The following is a 22,116-nucleotide window of genomic DNA, read 5'->3' on the forward strand; positions in this document are numbered from 1 at the left end:
GACATATAAAAATAAAATTATAAATAAATATAATTACAGGAAATATAATATGAAAAAAAAAATTAAGAGCAACTCACTATTGGCGTCATCTCGCTTGTGCAAGATTTAAGACAGGGAAGAAATTTCTTTTTTTAAGACTCAGCATCTTTTGTTTATGAATATGCTATTTACTTGCAACACAAACATAAATAATAAATATAAAATAGAGCTATATAATACTCGATATGTATGTTTTTAAATATTTTTTGCTGTTGCCCTGTCAGAAACGTTAATTTTCGATTTAACATGCCATTTTGTAAAATCAACTGAAAAACACTTTGCATAATTAACTAATAAAAATAAAACATTCCGAAGAATGTATATGTATATATTAATCAGATATCTAGTAACGACAGTTAACATTACTTATTGGTTACATACTCCATTGTGATGTTACAAGGCTTACCTGCCAACTATATCGCTGCTACACAATAATGAGATATCTAGTAAATGCAGTTAACATTAGGTGTTAGTTACATAACAAGAGTACCACAGTGTGATGTTTAAATGTTTATATGCAAGCTATATCGCTGCGACATAATAATGAGATATCTAGTAAATGTAGTCAACATTACGTGTTTGTTACATAGCATGAGTACTCCATTGTGATGTTATATAGCTTACGTTCCAGGTATATCGTTAAGACATAATCATGCGATGTACTTATTGTTCTTTTGTGAGTACGTACCTGTCACGTCAACATCACAACTGTGTTTACTGGGAGTTAACGGCAAAATTTTTGGTATATACATGGTCGCTAAAAAGTATAGAAGCAATTGAATATAGGAAGAACGGTTTGTTAAATATTTTTTGAAATTTGGGCTGTCCCTAGGAATACTCAAGTTCTATTTTCTGATTTTTTTTCAAATTTTATTTTTTATTTGTTTTTGAAATGCAAGGCTGGGTTCCGAATGTTCAGGTACGTTGAAAACTATAATATTGGAACTGCGTTTTTATCGCTCTAACAATTTTTGAACAACGTCTTCAAATGATTGTGACCCTGGAGGTTGTTAATTTATGATAGATTTTGCGCTGATGATTTGCTCTTCCAACTCACGTTTAAAACTCTCTATGGATAAATTCAGTACGAAGATCACTAAACAACATTATAAGACCTTTTAAAAAAGACATATATGTGATATCTTGTTGTGTCATTTCTGTTCGTTGAAGCGTTTTATCTAATATTTTCGCTACAGTTGCTACATTTACTCATGATTATTGGTGAAAAGAGGGTTTAGGTAATAAGCAAAATAAGTAATATATATTTATAGAAATTATTAACAGCGACGCACCTTCAGGCCCTATCGAGGTGACTGACAAACAAGACAGTACTGCCCCGGGAGGTAATTTTGGGATTAAACGGAGGAATAAAATCAATAAATTGCCGTGATGTTTTTCTATAAAAATTGGTGTCATTGAGTTCCGAAAAACCTTGTACTTACGTATTGCAGTAACCAACTGATTCCTGCAGAAATAGCACCAATTATATGAAATAGAAATTTGGCATCAGGCACACAATTATTAATGACAATTTAACCACCGAAAACTAAAAAAAAAAAATTACGGAGCAAAGATATGTTAGAAAAACTAAAAATGTTCGCAGATAAACGTAAAATTTATTACTGCTTTAAGTCCCGTCGAATTAAAACAAAATTTGGAAAGACAAATATATAAGCTTATCATGGCAATCAAAGTTTCCCGGTTGGACTTAACAGATCCCGTAAAAGAAGGATTTATCATAAACAAACTGGGAATGGATAAGGATTTACTTATAATTCCCTGTACTAGAAGCCTCAAGAACTGATTACATCTTGATATTTATTTTGTCTTTTTACTAACGTAAAATTTGATTCTTATATAACTTAATGCCTAATTATTTTTGTGATATCTCTCCATAAGAAGGGAAGAAGGACATTTACAAAAGCGGCAGTAAATGGAGATAGTGAGTTAATGGTCAATAGGCAGACCATGTCTTTTTCAACGTATTAAATCACAATAATTAGTTTCAGACATATTTGTAAATACATAGTGAACGAAACCATTTTCATAAACCATATTCAAACATTTTAGTGTTAAAAATTCATTATCACAAAAGTCACAGTTCTGATTAGATAACATGATAAAAAGATAAATAGTAACTGTAGGTTTGATAATTCTCAGTATAATTCTATAACGTGAACGTGACAGTGTAGTATTTGAAATGGCGATTTTAACCGACAATTGGTTATTAGACTTTCTAAGTCTGTTTATTACTTTATTAGCAGTTACTTTAACATGGATAAAATATTCCCATACTTACTGGCAACGTAAAGGTATATCTACACCGCCTACGAAGTTTCCATTTGGACACGGTCAGAGTTTATTCACTCAATCCGAATCAATGGGCGATTTTATTCTAAATATTTATAAATATTTAAAAAAACGCGATCAGCCACATGGAGGACTAACTATTATTAATGCACCAGCTTATATGCCCATAAACTTAGACATCACTAAAGCTATTCTCCAAAACGATTTCAGGCATTTTATTGACAGAGGAGCCTATTATGACGAGATCAATGATCCATTAAGTGCTCATTTATTCTCATTGGAAGGTGAAAAGTGGAAGAACCTTAGGGCGAAATTAACTCCAACATTTACTTCCGGCAGATTAAAAATGATGTTCGATACTTTAGTTACTTGTGGTGATCAACTGAAAACGGAAATGGACAAAACTGCAAGCAAGGAAGCTGTTGAAATGAAGGATATGTTGGGTCGGTTCACTACTGATATCATTGGAAACTGTGCTTTTGGAATCGAGTGCAATTCATTGAAAAACCCGGATAACGAATTTCATGGATACTTCAAGTTATTCTTTCTGAACACATTTTGGGAGAACTTGAACGGCTTTATTAGTTTCATAGCCCCAGTATTAGCCAAGATGCTAAAACTTACAATTGTTAAACCAAAATTAGCAAACTTCTTCATGAAAGTAGTTAAAGACACGGTGAAATATCGTGAAGAAAATAATATTTATCGAAAAGACTTCATGCATTTACTGTTGCAACTGAAAAACAGAGGACAACTGGTGGACGATAACAGTGTATTGAGTGAAGAAAATGAGAAAAAACACCAAGTTAGTCTAACAGTGAATGAAATTGCCGCCCAATCGTTTGTGTTTTTCCTGGCTGGGTACGAGACTTCATCGACCACTATGACTTTCTGTCTTTTTGAACTGGCATCGAATCCTGACATACAAGAAAAACTGCGAAAAGAAGTTCAAGAAGTACTCGAAAGACATGAAAATAAACTGACATACGATGCTATTATGGAGATGCATTACATGGAGCAAGTTATTAATGGTAAATTTCCTTTTCTTTACTTTAAACAAGTTTCTAAAATTCACGTTTACGTTGCAGAAACTTTAAGAAAATATCCACCACTTCCTAACTTGAGTCGTATATGCACAAAAAATTACACAGTCCCTGGAACAAATCTTGTCATAGAAAAGGGCACTGCAGTACTTATTCCAGTTATGGGGATTCAGCATGATTCAGAATACTATCCAAATCCCGAAAAGTTTGACCCAGAAAGATTTTCAGAAGTAAATAAGAAAGAACGACACCCGTGTGCTTTTCTACCATTTGGTGAAGGTCCCCGAATTTGTATAGGTATATGACAAAATTGTATGGATGATTAAATCTAATATTTTTTTATTCAGGTCTCCGATTCGGAATGTTACAAACAAAAGTTGGACTCAGCGTTCTCTTGAAGAATTATAAATTTTCGATTAATTCGAAGACACAATTACCTCTAAAATTTAATCCATCATCTTTTATATTGAGTCCAGTGGGAGGAATGTGGCTTGACTACATAAAACTATAAAATTTGAAAATTTGTGTATACGAAAACAAATACAATATATCTTGAGGTTATACGTTATTGTGAGATACTGCGATAATACTTACTTATGCAGTAAATAGTTATTTACGTATCTAGTCAGGAATAACATTGTTTTTTGTAGCCGTAAATTCGTAAATTTTTCACTTTTAACTAAAGAATTTATAGTTTTATTTAATACCTGCACTGGGCTCTGAAATAATAAAAAATATGTGTACTTTAGCAAGCAGTTAATAAACATTTTTCAATTTGGAAAAACGATGTTTTTGTTTAGAATTTCTCGCGAATTTCGGGATGAAAATGAGCAAGGGATTGATATATACTGTCAAAATAATATTAACAGGACAATAACAATTTATTAAAATTATATCAGAATGTAGTTTTATACCCAAACAAAATTACTGACCTGGAAATTTGAAACTTTTTTTATCTAATTTTTTAATTCGTTTCGACTCCAAGCCAGGTTGGCGGAGTGGTCTAAGGCGGCAGACTTAAGTTCTGGTTCGGAAAACGAGCGCAGTTTCAAATCCTGCACTTGGCACTGTATTTGACTTTTTTCTCCAAACGTGACATTCTATTCAAAATCCCTTCAAAATATATATATTGTAATATCTAAGTCGAATTACCAAGATTCAAAAACACAACCCAGATTCGTACGCCGGTGGTCCTCAAGCAGCAGCGCACCGGTGATGAGCAACCAGCAATGTAGATTCAAGGACAGACGTCACGTGGGGGTTGACGTCAGCCCTGCTTATATACTACTGCGCTAAAACGTACTAAGGCAAGTGATATCTTCTCTGTTACGGGAATTGTATGGTCAAACCGAATCTTTGATTTATTTAACATTTTACTACTCTATGTAATTTTGAGCAACGAAACGATTTAGTGATCACACAAAAAAGTTATATTAAATGTGTTGGATTATCTAGAAAGAAACCATGATGTTGTACAAAAAAAGAAAAAACCGAACTGGCGGCCGAAATGTTAAAAATTTCTGAAAAGAGAATATGTCCACTGCTACCAGAAATATGAAAACTCAAGTAAATCCTGACTACTAATTACTACTAATTATTTAAGTAGATTGTCAAGGGGTGGTGCTGATAATGAAGAATTGGCAAAAATGAAAGGATTCAATGCTAATTGTAAACGTTGGTGACACGAAAATTTACATGGGCAGAATATTCCTCGTTAGCGGAGGAAAAGAAAATCTTCATTTATACCTTGTCGCAAACACTGCGATACGACCAGCCCACATCCCCGGCAATCAGCTCTTAATTTTTTACAAGAAAAGACATTGTAAACCCAACTAATTGGAATTCACACTTTAGCTAAAAGGCCAAGTAAAATAGCAGACTGGTTGAAATTACAAAATCCGGAAAAATTCACTGGTCACTGTTTTCGGCGTAGTTCGACAACATTTTTATCTGACGTCAAAAGACACGGAGGGTGGAAGTCTATATCAGTGTCGGAAAATTCCATTCAGAAAAAGTTAACACGGCGAAAAAATATAGGACCAGGAAGAAAGTTCGGAATTGGCAAACAGCATATAATTGTATAATTCATGTACATCATAACAAGTCTAACACTTCAAGCTCAATTTATTGAACTAGTCCGATAAAAATAATATTTTCCAAGCTGAAAATTATTAAAGTGTTCATTCCAGAACCATCACAAAAAATTATTGATTCTAAATAAACGGCTGCTTACAGTTTTATGCAGTCAGTATACACAAACTCGTCCCACGCTGTGAAAAATGTTTAGCAATAGATGGAGACTATATGGAAAAATAAGGCAATGTTTGTATGAGACAAAAATAAATAATTCTTGTTAAATGGATAATTTATTTTTATATTAAAGCAAAACGGACGCTATAATCTAATCTGCCACAAAAGATAATCTTACCTTTTTTGCAGATATTTTGTAGTGTCACAGTGATTACTGATTACCTACTTTAAGATATGCTAGTCATAAATTATACTGTGTGAAAATGTAGCAAGTAGAATTTTTACACAACCATGGAACTTGCGACACGAGTCGTAGGCGAGTGTTGCAAACCAGAAGTGAGTAAAAAATTCTTCACGTATGTTGGACACTATACTTTTCTACGACCTAATCTAGAGCAAATACATTACTTTGTTTCATTAAATAAACACGAAATTATATAGAAAAATAATTGATTAATTTTCTTTATTGTAATGTATATAATTATTATTAATAGAAATATTAGAATTCGTTAAGTTGCCAAACTCCACTTTCACTGAATCTGTTAATGATTTCTGTATGACGTTAGTATTTGAGGAACGCCTAAATGTATTAGTATTAGGCAATTTCAAATATTTTGCATTGTCACACGATGCTTTTCCAATTGCCAGTAATAATAACTACTTTCATATTTTCTCGACGTGTCATTGCCAAAAACTTCCAAAAAAAAAAAACAGAATTTAGGTTATACTAAAACGCGAAATTGTAGGTGACACAAGTTGTATGTTCGAAAAAACGAGATGCCTACGTAATTTGGTGAAGTAAAGGCAGAGAAAAAAAAATTGGTCCAAGGTTATTACATCGACATAAGTTCCCTCGCCCCTGAAGTACAGTTCAAGAAATTCCTCTTTTAAAAATGATACAAAATTTTTGTTTTCTCATATATTTTACATAGCAACAATTAGTGATACGAATGACAACTCGAACCCCTGCGCCGCGGGGGCGCAAATTTCAAGGGGATGCCGTCCGCAGACATACGGACAATATCAAGTATATTCAAAAGCAAATAACTAACGGAAAAGACTGTATTATTATCAGCGTACATGCTTAACTTCGATTGTTTATGTTTATTCATCGAAAAAATGTCACGTGGAAATTTGTTTAATTTGAATGAGTTGTCTTCTCAAAATAGAGGACTAAAATTAATAATTAAGCCAGAAAGTGATAAAAATGTTTTGAATACAATAATTATATAATTAAATAAAGACGTTGGTTTTCTCATATTTTCTAGAAAATGAGGCTCTTAATTTGATCAATAAAAAATTGGTCGAAGGCTATAAGTATATTCGGACAAATCCAGCCATTAAAAAAAAATTATAAAATTTGATACTGCGCTTTTCGGTTTGTGATAACCCCTGTGAAGTAAAAACCAGCGGCATCAATAACACCCCCGCAGCTCCATCTCGAAAAGTGAAAATATATTTAAAACACATAAGTAACGGGATAAAATGTCATTTAGCACTACGTAATAGATGGTTATAGCAATCTGAAGCTCAAGTGTTTATTTATGTTTATACATCGAAAGAATGTCACGTGGAAATTAGTTTGATTTGAATGGCTTAGTCTTCTCAAAACAGAGGACTAAAAGTATTATTATTATTATTATTACACCACAATCGAACAACATGTTCTGAATATTATCATTCCTATTTTGTCATTATGTTATAAAGACGTAGTATTCTTCAAATTTTAGAGAAAATGGGGTGACTCGTCTTTAATTTGACCAAAAAAAAATGTGCTGACGTCATCAACATAAATTATACTAGTCATAGCACAAAAGAAAATTTGGCACAGTGTATTACCAGGTTTCCGTTTTCCCCGATATAGCCACTGCGCCAAAGAGACTTATATCCTGAGGTCGTAATATAACGTTGTCATAGCTTGCAAATGTTTTTGCGAAAATATGAACGTTTAACGAAAAAACTGAAAATAGATTCGTATACTTCAAGTATAGAATTATATTTTTTTTATGACATTCAGATCATTTTATGTTACGATTCATTGAAATGAGGTCATCAAATTGTTGGTGGGGAGATTAGCCGTATTTCTGTTAGCATTTTCGGAGATAACCTGTCTAATAAAAACGGGTACAGACACTAGACCGACAGATAGACAGACGGACGGAAACGGGAGACTGCTTTTTTCGTACTTTAGGGGTCATGAAACGTCGAGAAAATATAAAAGTGGCCATTCGTTCGATGGACTCGATTACTATACTTCCTTAGCTTACACTCGGGAAGTAACTTCATCAGAAATTAAAGTAAATATTTGTACAGTTTTGGGGTTCTCTCGTAATAACACGGTATTTCCTCTAATGTGCAAGAATATGCAGTATATTTTGACTCAAAAAACAACGAATTTATTTTGATAAATTATAAATTCGGAATAGTAAAACTGTGCTGAATTTTCGTAAGAAAAAAAAAATAATTACATAGGGGGAGATTCTGGAAACTCCGATAAGTTGCAAATCGCTATCGAAACTGCAAATACAATGCAACAACAATACGTGTTGCTATGGTTTTGAATTTGCAGATCCTTGCAAGGCCTTATCGAGTTTCGAGAATCTCCCCCTTAGATTAAAACCGTATCTACTAAGGGGGAATTCTTGTCTCTTTTGGACAGCCTGTGTTTTGGAAATTCGAAAAATAGTACCGGAATTATTTTAAATAGCAGCTAGCAGTATTTGAGAGTTGATTTTATAAACTGGTATATATATGCCGAATATAGAAAATGTTCTCCAGATCTCGTGGCAGAAGATTACGCAATTACTGTGGACTATTAAAAAATCTTTTGATGCTTTTTATTAAAACTAATTCATCCAAAATTACAATTTATGCTTTAAAACAAAATTAAATCTTTCCTACATAAGGAAATTTTCTAGAATTATGAATTTCTAAATGATCGAAATTTTGCATTTTGATACACAAATAAATATATTATTATTGTTATTATTTAGATTGAGATTCTCCACGAAAAGGGTGCAGACTTTTCAATTCACACTTTTTAGTAATAATCTCCTGAGTGCATCCATCAATGACAACACTGATAACAGACTAATGTATCGGTTTATCCTCTCCCAAAAAAAAAATTGATGACGTCATCTCAAAATTTTGCCGAATCAGTTTTATGTGATTTATTATTACTTTCATATTTTTAGAACTGCATACAAATGGTGACTCAAAGAAGATAATCAATGATTTAACTTATTTTATGGATTAAATCAGAAACAGCAAACATTTTGTTTGATTGTGGCTTAATGAATAATTTTAACCCTTTCTTTTGAAGCGACAAATTCATTCAAATCAAACTAATTTTTACGTGGCATTCTTTCTTTTTTTAAACATAAACACTCAAGTTATTGTTGAGTGGCCATTTTTACTTACTGAGCATAAACTAAGTTCCTGTGATAACTTCTTGTACCAACGGTACTATTGTGAGATTACAGCTTACAGAATGACGGCATTTCACACAAGATGACTTTAATAAAAAACGTCAGTCAATGACACTTGACAGTTAAGCTTATGCAACATTGACTTTTCGATACTGACGGATATTTGATGACCAAGAAGTTACAATGAGAACTGTAGTGATCGAGTCCGTTATATTTTCTCGACGTTTCAACACTAGACAAGTTATAATTAACCAAATGTGAATTACAACATCGAAAATCAAATGTTTTGTTTGATAAGCGGAAGTCGAAATAATAAAAATGTCTGCACCATCGCGTTGTGATTTGATTATTGCAGTTCGAAAATGTCGTTTAATTTAATTTCTCTGTTTCATTCTTACGTACACAGCTCGACAAGCGTTATCACAAACTTTCTTAAATTACTGGTAAATGCATGTATTACATTGTTTCATTATTTTATTGATTAAATCAAGATTCAAAAACGACTCACTCGATTTTCCCGAAAATTCGAGAATACAGTACCTACTGGTGTTATAGTATTACACTGCATGTATCCAAATTGATATATGTGAAAAAAGTCACTTTAAACAAACGTTAGCACGTTTCTTCACCTTTACTTGAACATTACATACATATCTTTATTTTAAATTAAAAAAACTTATCATAAAAAAATAAAATTTGCAAAATCAAATCTTATGATTTTTTGAAACAGCTGAATTTGATGTACTGCACTTTATGGGCGAAATAATCGTCAATCAATTCGTTAAATGCGAAAATAAGAAAAATTCTAGAATTTTTGCATAATCATAAAATAAATAGTGATTGGCACTATTTTACAGTTCATAGCAAATAACTAATTATTATTTATATTTTACACACACTCAACTCAAGTATCAAATTTCAGGCAAGTCACTGGCTTGATTAGATAACAAGAGAAAAACATTAAATAGTTCTTAAGCGCTATCAGGGCTTAGTGCAGTGCTATAACGTGAACGTTGCAGAGAGTTGTTCCACATGGCGATGTTAACCGACAGTTGGTTACTAGACTTTCTAAGCCTATTGACTGCTTTAGTAGTGGTTTTTGTAACATGGATAAAATATTCTCAAACGTATTGGCAACGTACAGGTATATTTACCCCGCCTACAAGTTTTCCATTTGGACACGGTAAGGGACTCGTCACTCAATCAGAATCAGTTAGCGAATTTATTTCAAATCTTTACAATTATTTTAAAAAACACGATCAACTGCATGGAGGCTTCTACATTCTACATACGTCAACATATATGCCCGTAAATTTAGACATCGTTAAAAGCATTCTACAAAACGATTTCAGCCATTTTGTAGACAGAGGAGTCTACTACGATGAGACGAATGATCCATTAAGTGCTCATCTATTTTCGTTGGAGGGTGAAAAATGGAAGAATCTTAGAGCAAAAATAACTCCAACATTTACGTCCGGAAGATTAAAAATGATGTTCGATACCCTAGTTACTTGTGGTAACCAACTGAAAATAGAAATGGACAAAACTGCAGGCAAGCAAGCTGTAGAAATGAAAGATATGTTGGTTCGATTTACTACCGATATCATAGGAAATTGCGCATTTGGAATAGACTGCAATTCACTCAAAAATCCAGATAACGAATTTAATCAGTACTTCAAATCATTTTTTGTGGATACATTTTGGGAAAATCTGAATGGCTTTATCACTTTTGTGAGTCCAGGTTTAGCAAAGAAATTAAAAATTAAAGTTGTCAAGCCAAAATTGTCAAATTTCTTCATGAAAGTAGTTAAAGACACGATCAAATATCGTGAAGAAAACAATATCTACAGAAAAGACTTCATGCATTTATTGTTGCAACTCAAAAACAGAGGTAAACTGGTAGACGATAACAGCGTATTGAGCGAAGAAAATGAGAAGAAACGAGAAGTTAATCTAACAGTGGATGAAATTGCCGCACAATCTTTCCTATTTTTCCTAGCTGGATACGAAACATCTTCAACTACTATGACTTTCTGTCTTTTCGAACTGGCATCGAACCCTGAAGTGCAAGAAAATTTGCGAAAAGAAGTTGAAGAAGTACTTCAAAAGCATGACAATAAATTAACGTACGAAGCTGTTACGGAGATGCATTATATGGAGCAAGTTATTAATGGTAAACATCTTTTCTCAGTTTTCCTGAATCTCACATTACGTTGCAGAAACTTTAAGAAAACACCCTCCAATTTCAACTTTGATCCGTCTTTGTACTAAAAATTACACGGTTCCTGGAACAAATAGCGTTATAGAAAAGGGAACTACAGTGTTTGTTCCAATTGCGGGTATTCAGCATGATCCAGAATACTACCCTAACCCAGAGAAGTTTGATCCAGAAAGATTCTCAGAAGTAAATAAGAAGAAACGGCACCCTTATGCCTTTATACCATTTGGAGAAGGTCCCCGAGTTTGCATAGGTATAATCAGGTTATATAAGTGATCAAATCTCCGTCCATTTTTTAAATAGGTCTCCGATTTGGAATGTTAGAAGCAAAAGTTGGACTCAGCGTTCTTCTGAAAAATTATAAATTTTCGATTAATTCGAAGACACAATTGCCACTAAAATTTGACCCGACATCTTTTACATTGAGTCCACTGGGAGGGATGTGGCTTGATTACACCAAACTATAAAGTTTATCATTGATAGAACGACACTTAATAAATTAAATGATAATCAACAACAAAATGTAGACGACAAATAAAATATTTTGAACTTATGAGTTATTTAACAATCTTTCAATCTCTTCAAAATTGTGTACTTTTCCTATTTCCGTGGGTATGTTCAGGTGTTGTCCTTTTCTAAATTTTTGATCTATCCCTGATATAAACCTCGTTTTTGTTGAATTTATGTCTAGACGCAATTTTTGAAATTTTTCCTCTAATTCCTTTCAGTCCTTGTTCATTTTTGGCTATCATTACCAGTTCTATTAATTTTTGCCTTACTTATTGGTTTTTCTAAGATTAAATTAAATAGAACTGACGACAACGGGTCACTCCGTCCCTGACCTTGAATTTTTGTTATTTATTCGTACTCTATTCGCTGGTTTCCTTGTTAGTCCAATGTAATTATTTTATTCTTATTATTAATATTATTGTTGGTACATGTATGAATCCAATTAGAAACCAACAACAAATTACTGCTAAGAAGCTAAGAAACTAAGGGGAAGATGTAAGGAGGAATAAAGAGAAAAAAAATCATCTAAATTTATCAAAGGCATTCTGAAGTAGGTCATATTGATCACACATCTCATAGATAGGTGAGTGTTTTTCAATATTAAGGCGAGGTGTTGGCAGATAAAACAGGGGCGAAAGCGAGCTGAGGATCTAGGAACAAAAAACATAATTTGTTGAGAAGGTCAGGGCAATCGATATCAAACTTATTAACTTTTAAAGAAAGTTCAATGAAACCTTTATTCCTCTAGTGTTCAAATCCTCCACCTCAAATCTTGCAAGAAGTTCCAAATGAGGTGATTTTATGACAGAATAAATGCCGTCCTCTCTATATGTTAAGTATTTTAAGAAACGTCGCTGTAATTGAACATTAAGTGTATGCTTTTGTTAGTGATGGACATGATTCTTGCATTTACTGTAATTTACAGGGAAGCAAGTGGGAGGAACTATATCGCGGGAAAATATCAAGGTCTTTCTGTAAAATCATACAATCTTTAACTGACGAAATTTCCTTGTAATTTTTTAAGTCATCTGCATACTTTTGAATTAATGTATTTAAGGACATCGTTAATGTATACAACAAACAACAGAGGTCCCAGTACTAACCCTTGAGGAACACCAGAGATACAGCAGTTATTATCGATTCATGACCTTGATATCTGGCGCGCTGCAATCTAATCCACAAATGAGAACGTATTGATCAATTTAATCAGGGAATCAGAAAAATCAAAGTTAAACAATGTTGCTAACAGATTATTATGATTTATTTTGTCAAAGGTTGTAGAATAATCAATGTACACCCCAACAGCCTGAAATTTACCATCACTAATTATTATTTAACGAATGCAAAAGAAAAATTGGTGATGATGAAATGATTTTTTCCTGGTTTAACCTGGTTTGATTTTTTCCTTTTAATCTTAATAAAATACTAGATTGGGTTGATGTTATTTCCTTTCATTTTTAGTCCTCTTTCTTTTGTACAGCTTTCTTATTTCTCCATTTTTTTTTTAATAACTCTTTAGTGTATTTTCCTTTCCTCTTTCTCAGTAACTTTTGCTTCCTTTCTCTGTTGTTTGTACTCATTCTTTGCTTCTTCTATCTCCTCCTCCCTTAACTTTTTCAGTCTTATTTTGTTCCTTAACTGCAATTCTCCTTTACATTCTTCTTCATATCACGACTTACTTCCTATTTTAACTTCAAAGTACATATCTTACATTCTTTTGTTGCCTCCTCCATTTTAGATGTTGTTTTATTCCAATATCTTTCAACATCTTTATTCCTTCAATAGTGCTTATTATTTTCTCGAATTTTCGTTTTGTATTTTGCCTGTTGTTCTGCGGATTTTAATCTGGTGGATTTGTTTGTTTTTTGTTTCTGTCGTGTTTACATTCTGTTTTACTGATTCACTATAAAAGTGTTCTTTGACCTTGTGAAAACCCAAACTTCACGCCTTAAATTAACCTTGAAAAAGTTTGAAAGGCCCTCGAAAAATTCAAAAATTCAAAATTTGTCGAGTCAAGAGCGCAAGAAATAATACACACAATTTTTGGGAGGGGGCTAGAAATCTCGCCCCCTATCGACATATAATACATCGCAAATGAAACACCTTAAAATATGAAAGAAAACCGCGAACTGACACATATACACATATGGGAAACCGAACAAGTACAAAAACCCTACGTTGATGTTTTGAATCAATGTAAATATCTGAATATAACAAAACTACCCCTGGGGCGTTCTAGCACAAGCGGAGTTTGGGGCTACCGTTCGGCGCTGTTCTCCCTCCACGACGGTGATTCTACCTATCGCAAAGCCTACCCACACAGCACATCTCCATGACGAACATGCCATCCGAAACTAGGCCGTTACGATCGCAGACCCGCAGTTGGATCTAACCTAGTACGAAGCCGAGAGCGACAGCCCCTGAATCTGTCCAAACCTGTACCCTTTGTGCAGGTGACGCGATAGATCTCGCCAGCTCGACTAGGAACCGCACGTCGCTTCTGCCATGTTTTCTGAGTTATTTAACCTCAATTCCATTTTAAATGTTCAATCTCTTATAACTCTGATTTTAACAACTGAACAAGTTTTAAAGTTTCTAAAGAGCAATAAACAACATTTAAATTCGCCATACAATCTTGTGGAAACATTCATCAACAAAATATTTACAAAACAAAACTAGTAAAGATTTATAAAAACGAAAGAGCTGGTGTGAAATAAACTTGTGCAAAGAGTGAATATTATGTGAGGTTAAAACTGCAGAGCATGAAATTTACGTCCGATGAAAATTATACAACAAAGAAAATTACTAAGGTTAAAACTGTGAGTTAAAGAAATATGCATGGGGTGAAAAATTGCAAAGTTAACAAAAGTTACATGAGATTAATACTTGCCACACTTTATCAACGATTCAAACAAAGAGTTTACATTATGTCAAATTATGTCATGATCCAAAGGATTGGCTACTTCAAAAACAATTTACTTTGAGGGTTTAAAATACCGTGAACTGGTTACCCTAACAAAATACATAATAAATAAACACAAAAATATCCAATCATCATTGCGAAGAAAAAGTGTCTCGATGATGTTAATTTTAGCGTTGCGAGGAAATGCCTCGATGATGTAAATTTTAACGTTGCGACGAAATACCTAGATGATGTAGATTTTAATGTTGCGAGGAAATACCTCGATGATGTGATCAATCCTTAGCGTGGCGAGGACATGCCTCGGTGATGTAATCAATCTCTAGCGTTGCGAGGACATGCCCTCAGTGATGTAAGCAATCTTTAGCGTTGTGAGGACATGCCTGAGTGATGTAATCATGATAACGATGATAATAACGATGGTAACCGCCTAAGGGAAGAAATTATTTTAAACCCCCTGTCAGTCCACGGTGTAATGAATTTCGTTAATTTAACTGCCGTAAATGACCTATCAGCAATCTTGTGTGAAGAATTAAGAAAGGTTATAATGTAACACTTACATATATGCATCCAGAAACTTATTTATAACTTGTTAAACAAAGAATTGTTATCCTGACTAAGTGAATATCATGAAATCTTCTAGCAAGTAGTTTATTTAAATGATCCTGATTGTTAAATTGTGTTAGCACTAGCTGACGATCTCACTTGATTGGTGAATTTACAAACAATAAAACAAATTCACAGCACGTGGTTCGCGTTGGTCCCGAAAATTAACACTTTTCCGATTAAAAAACTGCAAGAATTAGTTGCTCAGATTGGGGAAACTGGGCGCCGTCGGCGTTACGATTGATTGTCGTTAAACAAGGGCTTCCTCTCTTTTATTAACTACCAAACCAGCTAATTTAAACCTAGCTACTTACACCGTCTTTTCACCATGCGTCCACTACACCGAACAGAAACATAATGGTCTCCCCCATTAGTTCAACATGCCGCTCTCCTCTACCATAGTGTCACTAGATTTAGAGAGTACCGCAAACTGTCGCCATTTTTACTCCAATATGCGGCGGCAAATTTGAAATTGCACATCACAGGCGGAATTAATGAGTTCATTTTCGCGGTTACTTGAGGCGGTCGAATCACCTTTTGAATATTTTTACATTATGCAGCAAATTTATTGATTTGAATTGAATTGACACTTGTGTTGTGCGACGTAAGCTTACAAAGTCGTTGTTTTTTTATAAATAAAAAGTAAATCAGAATTAATGTTGTTATTACTTTAAATCACCACAAGTACATTGACACACTTTCAGAAGAACTTTCAGCATGTTGTTTTCAACAGTTTCAATTGACGCGATTAACCTGAACAAAACCCGCAGCCAAAATCTTCGTATAATATAACTGATGTTTGACATTTGACAATGACAAAACGTCAGTCGCCATTTTCACTCCATTATACGGCCTTACCAATTGCGGTACTCTCTAAAAGCTAGGGACACTACTCTACCAACCCGACTACCGCCCTCTAACTAAAACATGCCGAACTACCCCAAACTCTAACGTGCATATATTGTTGCCTATGTATTACGATTTTTTTATTGAATTTCAGCTCGTACTCGTTCGTGTAATACCCTGTATATACAATTTACAAATGTAATCTTTTGATATTTTTATTGTATTCTTAGTATATTTTCTCTCACATTGGTTGAGAGTCGATGATCACCTCTTTTAATTCTTTGTTTATTATGAAGTCCGTATCTAACTATCTATTTATTTTATACCCCACTTTTTAAAAATTTGTAATTGTTTGTTTTAAAAAACTTCTTGACCCACTTGGTTTGTTTCTTGTAGCGTTAGATTGTCAAATTTATATTTTCTTATCACTCCCATCAGATATTTTAACTTCCCTTCTTCGTATGATGAATAGTAATTGTTCTTACCTTATTATGCATTATTCGTTGTCTTTACTAATCGTGTCCTGTTTGTTTGTCAGTTGGTCATAGTTTTTTCATTCCCATTGTTACTTCTTGTGCTAGTTTTTTAGGACAACCTCCCCTGTCGTCTTTAAATTTTTCTAGTTTTTGTCTGTCACTGTTCCACCTTTTAACATATTTCCTTGAGCTCTTTGTTCCCTAGGTTCTTTTCTAATGTTGTGCCCACCCTCATCTTCTATTTGAGGGCATTTGTTACTCCTTTTTTCAAGAAATTTTCATCTTTTATTTCCAGTTTAACACTTTTGATTACCACGTTGTTTTTAATTTTTTCTTTATCAACTATTCTATTCAGTTCATTAAATTTTATTTTTAAATCCACGTTTTCCTCTCTAAAGGCCTTTATTTCCTTCGCATTTCAGCTTCAAACGTTTTCTGAATGCTCCGACAGTTATATTACTTCTTCCCCCAAGTCTCCTCTTCATTTTGCGTTATCCTTTGAATATTCTTTATCTGACTTCTTGATGACTCAATATTGAAGAGTTGTATATTTGGTTGTCTACCTAAAAATCATGGCCTCGATCGTTGGATTTTTTTATTATTTTTTTTTACCTCAATGTTTATACCTTTAATCGTCGAAAATGCATTTCAGCTTGCATCTTCAACTTGGTTAGACTCATTGTTACAAATTATGTTTTATTAACAAATGTTCGGCTCAAACATAAATATTGCGCAAGATCCTAGAATGATTAGATAATATGACAAAACCATAAAACAGCACATAAGCGCTATTAGTGCTTAGTACTCTTCTATAACGTGAACGTTACAGTGTGGTGTTTGAGATGGCAATGTTAACGGACAGTTGGTTACTAGACTTTTTAACTCTGGTAATTACTTCAACAGTAGTTTTTATAACATGGATGAAATATTCCTATACTTACTGGCAACGTAAAGGTATAATGACTCCACCTACCAGTTTTCCACTTGGGCATGCTAAGGGCCTGTTTACGCAGTCAGAATCACCTAGCGATTTCATCTTAAATTATTTTAAATAATATTAATAAAATAATATTTTAAAAGTCACGATCAACCACATGGAGGTCTCTGTATTATGTATAAGCCATTATATATACCTATAGACTTAGACATCATTAGAGGCATTCTACAAAACGGTTTCGGCAATTTTGTCGACAGAGGCCTTTACTACGATGAGAAAAATGATCCACTAAGTGCTCATCTATTCTACTTGGGAGGTGTAAAGTGGAGGAACCTTAGGACAAAATTAACTCCAACATTTACATCAGGGAAGTTAAAAATGATGTTCGATACTTTGGTTACTTGCGGTGATCAGCTGAAAGCGAAGATGGACAAAACTGCAGGCAAGGAAGCTGTCGATATCAAAGATATATTGGGTCGTTTCACTACGGATATCATTGGAAATTGTGCATTTGGAATAGACTGCAACTCACTGAAGAGCGCGGAAAACGAATTTAACCGATATTTTAAGTCATTCTTCGTCAATACATTTTGGGAGAACGTGAACGCTTTTATCACTTTTATCTTCCCAGACTTAGCCAAGAAACTGAAAATTAAAACTATCAAACCAAAATTATCAAAATTCTTTATGAAAATAGTTAAAGACACGGTGAAATATCGTGAAGAAAATAATATCTACAGAAAAGACTTCATGCATTTATTGTTGCAACTCAAAAACAGAGGAAAACTGGTGGACGATAATAGTGTACTGAGGGAGGAAAACGATACTAAACGAGAAGTCAATCTGACGGTGGATGAAATTGCTGCCCAATCCTTTGTGTTTTTCCTGGCTGGATATGAAACGTCGTCGACTCTTATGACTTTCTGTCTTTTTGAAATGGCATCGAATCCTGACATACAAGAAAGGCTGAGAAAAGAAATTGAAGAAGTACTTCAAAAGCATGACAATAGATTTACATACGACGCTGTGATGGAGATGCATTATATGGAGCAAGTTATTAATGGTAAATCGCTTTTTCATCAAATTGACAGAATTTCTAAAATTCACATTACATTGCAGAAACTTTAAGAAAACATTCTCCCATTCCAAACTTGCTTCGCGTTTGTACCAAAAATTACACAATTCCGGGGACAGATTGTGTCATAGACAAAGGAACTCAAGTATTTATTCCAATTATGGGCATTCAGCATGATCCGGAATACTACCCAAATCCTGAAAAGTTTGATCCGGAAAGATTTTCAGAAGCAAATAAGTCGAAACGGCGTCCTTGTACTTTTCTACCATTTGGGGATGGTCCTCGAAACTGTATAGGTATGAAAAAATTGTATGGTTGATTAAATCTAACTTTCTTTTAAATTTTAGGTCTGCGCTTCGGATTATTACAAACAAAAGTTGGACTAGGCGTTCTCTTGAAAAATTATAAATTTTCGGTTAATTCAAGAACACAGTTACCTCTAAAATTTGATCCAACATCTTTTATATTAAGTCCAGTGGGAGGGATGTGGCTTGATTACACCAAAGTGTAAAATTTACTTAACAAAAATTGTAGACGACGAATAAAGCACACAGATTGAAACAAATACTTTTTAATTTGGTGTATATCAACGAAGTAATAAAAAACACGGTCATAGACAGCCATGAATTTTTAAAATCATTTCCACAAGCAATTTTGTTCGATAAATGCCATTTAAATTTCAATAAACAGCTGTACCACTGTACTTGTAGTTTATGAATCCACCTAGATTTTTTGCTCTAGGTGTTTACATTTGACAAAAAAATCATAATTTAATAACAACATTTTACAATTTAGCACAGAAACATGGTTAACGTTATCACTACCACGGTAAATCTTTATTAAAAATGTACTTATCTATTTATTATCCTCAAAAACTACATGACAACATCTCAATATTATCTGCTTCACAGACTACACAGACAAGCCACATACCCACTTTGAGCGAACGTGACCCTTATTGACGACTTACCTCAACCGTCACTTCATACGCGCGATTTTTAAACGCGAGGACTTCCACTTTACAACACAATCTCGGATAAAAGCCAACATAATGTTAAAAAAATACATCAGCAGAAGTCATATTATGTTTAACTTACTAAAACAATAAAGGCGTTCGTACGTACGTTCATAGTCAAAAAAAAAACATGAACAAGCTAAAAAATTTATGAGTGCTATTAATTAAATTTATACATTTTTTAAAAGTGAGTGAATGATTATATTGTATTGTATTGTGTATTCTGTCGCCGCAGGACTCACAGGAGTGCGTTGCCAGGGCTATGAGAGTCTCAGCTGACTCCATAAGAAATACATGGGGAGCTTACGGAACGACATAAAGAGGTCACTGGCGTCACTAAAGGTGCTCCGACCTTGAAGAACATAGTTTCTTTTTCATTTTAAGGTTTTCGGTGAACGTTTTGTCTGGTTTTGTCAACAAGAAATGTCATATTATTTACGGAATCATACGGGATGTTGGGTTATGGGGTTAAAAACAAACGTAAAATTTATTGTAACAAAGTAATAGATACTTACGACGTAGTCTTACGATACATGTAAAAAATACTAGAAAATTCCAGGCTAAAGAGGTCAACAAACTGCAGGTTAAACGAAATAGTTTAATTTTCGATGTGTGCGTGTTTGAGCGGTCCAAGATTTATTTTTAAATTTTAGTGTGTAAAAAATTCTAACTCTAATAAAAACTGAGACGAGGTAATCAAGAGGAAAGTCTTTGCAGGGGTGGTGGAATGGTATTTTTGTATGGTTCGTTTTTTAGCCGCAAACCAGTTAACGAATACAGTGCATAAATTGGGAAAAACTCACAAAATGTATTACCCACTACCGGAGTATAAACTGCAAAATGTGCAGGTGGCATCATTAAATCGCCAAAAATCACATCTTCATTGAAAACTTTAAAATGTCACAATTAAAACAGGATGTACCACTTCGTAAGAATGTGCAAAGTTCTCACAAACTTCGCAGAAGTGGTGGTGTAAGAATTTTCGTATTAATGAATATCCACAAACATACCATAAACAGTTGTGTTCTTTCAAGGTGAGTTTCCGGTAACTCACATCACTTAATGTTTGTTGAAGAGACCGGAATACAGGGAAGATGTGTTGTGGAAGTTTATTTAAAAGAACACCTTGGCAAATTTTTCATTTCAAATAAAATAGTGTTTCACAGTTGGTTCTTGCACTTGTATCGAAATAATCTGTAGTAAATAGTTTCCGAAACGTTCTTTGGGATTCTATTGGTGTGGGATTTATACAATTCCCAAATTGACGCCTCACAGAGCCAAAGAAATATGTCAAACAATACTGATTTAGTTGCAGCAACCTTTTAGTGAAAATTGTAAACAAATTGTATTCTGTGAAAACTATTAAAAATAATAAGCAAAATGTTTATGTTCCTGAAGTTGTTTTTTATTTTTTTGTGAGTGATTTAAAAATATTAAGAGTGAATTAAAAATTTTGCAATTCACTTGTGGATAACAACTTATTTGTCAAACTTGTTAAGGTTTTAATAAACGCAGTTTAAAACGTCAAAATTGAATAAAAATGTTTTGCTTGAATATATTAATAATTTATAGGAAAGAAAAAAATCACCAATGTCACTAGTACATGCCAACCATTTTTATTTTTGTGTACAATTACACTGGTCAACAGCTAAACTCTAACTTTTATTATAGCAGCCAATTATTATTTAATTAACAATTTTAAATGATATTATAAACGGCTAAACCCAAACTTAGCTCTCATTTAAAAGTAATCTTCAATATTATCCTTTGAAAAATACAAAAATCGTACTATTAAGTAATAGGAAACTTTCTATAAGGTGTATTTTTTTGTGATCAAATTGCTACAAACTTCTTGGGAAACAATAAGAAAACTACGTTTAGTAAGTAGAAAACATGTTATCATCATATAAAAAATTTAAAGTTAACATATTCTTAAAAGTGCATTTTATGTATTCGCATCTTGATTTTTTCCCCAAAAATTTTGACGACGTGAGTGACGGACATAGAGAACGCTTCCATCTGGGCATTTTGTGGATACAAAAACGTTACCAAGATCGATGGAACATCTAAATGCTCGCAGAATACTGCGGGACCATCAAGCGAGAGATCTCCAATGAAATCTATAGGAGGCAACCGAAAAAACGTCGGTCTTAGCTGTTTCTTTTGTTTTTTTCGTTTTTTAAACTACAATCGTTGTTTTTTTTCTTAATTATGGTTGTTCTTTTGTTAATACATCACTTTTTGCCGTTAAAGATACAAAAATTAAATTGTTTTACCTGCTTTTTGTTTTTAACATCAAATATGCATTTTTATTTTTAATTGAGCTAAGTTGTAAGGTTTATGCCCTTTGTTACAAACACAGACACAAATTAAACGAAAACATTACAATTATGTCAAAGTTAGAGAGAAAAAATTGAATTTTGTTGACCAGTGTTATTAGTAT

The 22,116-nt window shown here is 33.4% G+C and overlaps 4 protein-coding genes and 1 long non-coding RNA gene across 5 annotated transcripts in view; 4 read left to right on the forward strand and 1 right to left on the reverse strand.

Moving 5' to 3' along the window:
* The window catches only part of LOC135130100 (uncharacterized), a 188,722-nt gene that overhangs the window by 75,398 nt on the left and 91,208 nt on the right, over positions 1-22,116 (reverse strand). The gene's annotated exons all lie outside the window — the stretch shown is intronic.
* Positions 2,214-4,135, forward strand: LOC135130337 (probable cytochrome P450 6a19). The gene is made up of 3 exons (XM_064057701.1): positions 2,214-3,380; positions 3,438-3,689; positions 3,740-4,135. The coding sequence occupies exons 1-3, from the start codon at positions 2,240-2,242 to the stop codon at positions 3,901-3,903; spliced, it is 1,557 nt and encodes a 518-aa protein (XP_063913771.1). The 5' UTR covers positions 2,214-2,239; the 3' UTR covers positions 3,904-4,135.
* On the forward strand, positions 10,082-11,787 carry LOC135130080 (probable cytochrome P450 6a13). Its single transcript, XM_064057396.1, has 3 exons — positions 10,082-11,243; positions 11,290-11,541; positions 11,592-11,787. Exons 1-3 carry the CDS (start codon positions 10,103-10,105, stop codon positions 11,753-11,755), a joined length of 1,557 nt encoding a protein of 518 aa, XP_063913466.1. The 5' UTR covers positions 10,082-10,102; the 3' UTR covers positions 11,756-11,787.
* Positions 17,355-19,223, forward strand: LOC135130344 (probable cytochrome P450 6a14). Its single transcript, XM_064057707.1, has 3 exons — positions 17,355-18,646; positions 18,703-18,954; positions 19,006-19,223. The coding sequence occupies exons 1-3, from the start codon at positions 17,758-17,760 to the stop codon at positions 19,167-19,169; spliced, it is 1,305 nt and encodes a 434-aa protein (XP_063913777.1). The 5' UTR covers positions 17,355-17,757; the 3' UTR covers positions 19,170-19,223.
* On the forward strand, positions 19,815-21,070 carry LOC135130310 (uncharacterized). Its single transcript, XR_010280724.1, has 2 exons — positions 19,815-20,256; positions 20,327-21,070. It is a non-coding gene; the product is annotated as an uncharacterized LOC135130310 (long non-coding RNA).

The sequence above is a fragment of the Zophobas morio genome, unplaced genomic scaffold, assembly GCF_036711695.1.
Source record: "Zophobas morio isolate AGI-343-1 ecotype UQ-CSIRO unplaced genomic scaffold, CSIRO_AGI_Zmor_V1 ptg000017l, whole genome shotgun sequence".
Lineage (NCBI taxonomy): Eukaryota > Metazoa > Arthropoda > Insecta > Coleoptera > Tenebrionidae > Zophobas > Zophobas morio.

Coding starts and splice junctions, on each gene's coding strand:
- LOC135130337 (XM_064057701.1), top strand. CDS start 2,240: ATGGCGATTTTAACCGACAATTGGTTATTAGACTTTCTAAGTCTGTTT. Junction 3,381..3,437: donor CATGGAGCAAGTTATTAATG/GTAAATTTCCTT, acceptor TTTACGTTGCAG/AAACTTTAAGAAAATATCCA. Junction 3,690..3,739: donor AGGTCCCCGAATTTGTATAG/GTATATGACAAA, acceptor TTTTTTATTCAG/GTCTCCGATTCGGAATGTTA.
- LOC135130080 (XM_064057396.1), top strand. CDS start 10,103: ATGGCGATGTTAACCGACAGTTGGTTACTAGACTTTCTAAGCCTATTG. Junction 11,244..11,289: donor TATGGAGCAAGTTATTAATG/GTAAACATCTTT, acceptor ATTACGTTGCAG/AAACTTTAAGAAAACACCCT. Junction 11,542..11,591: donor AGGTCCCCGAGTTTGCATAG/GTATAATCAGGT, acceptor TTTTTTAAATAG/GTCTCCGATTTGGAATGTTA.
- LOC135130344 (XM_064057707.1), top strand. CDS start 17,758: ATGTATAAGCCATTATATATACCTATAGACTTAGACATCATTAGAGGC. Junction 18,647..18,702: donor TATGGAGCAAGTTATTAATG/GTAAATCGCTTT, acceptor ATTACATTGCAG/AAACTTTAAGAAAACATTCT. Junction 18,955..19,005: donor TGGTCCTCGAAACTGTATAG/GTATGAAAAAAT, acceptor TTTAAATTTTAG/GTCTGCGCTTCGGATTATTA.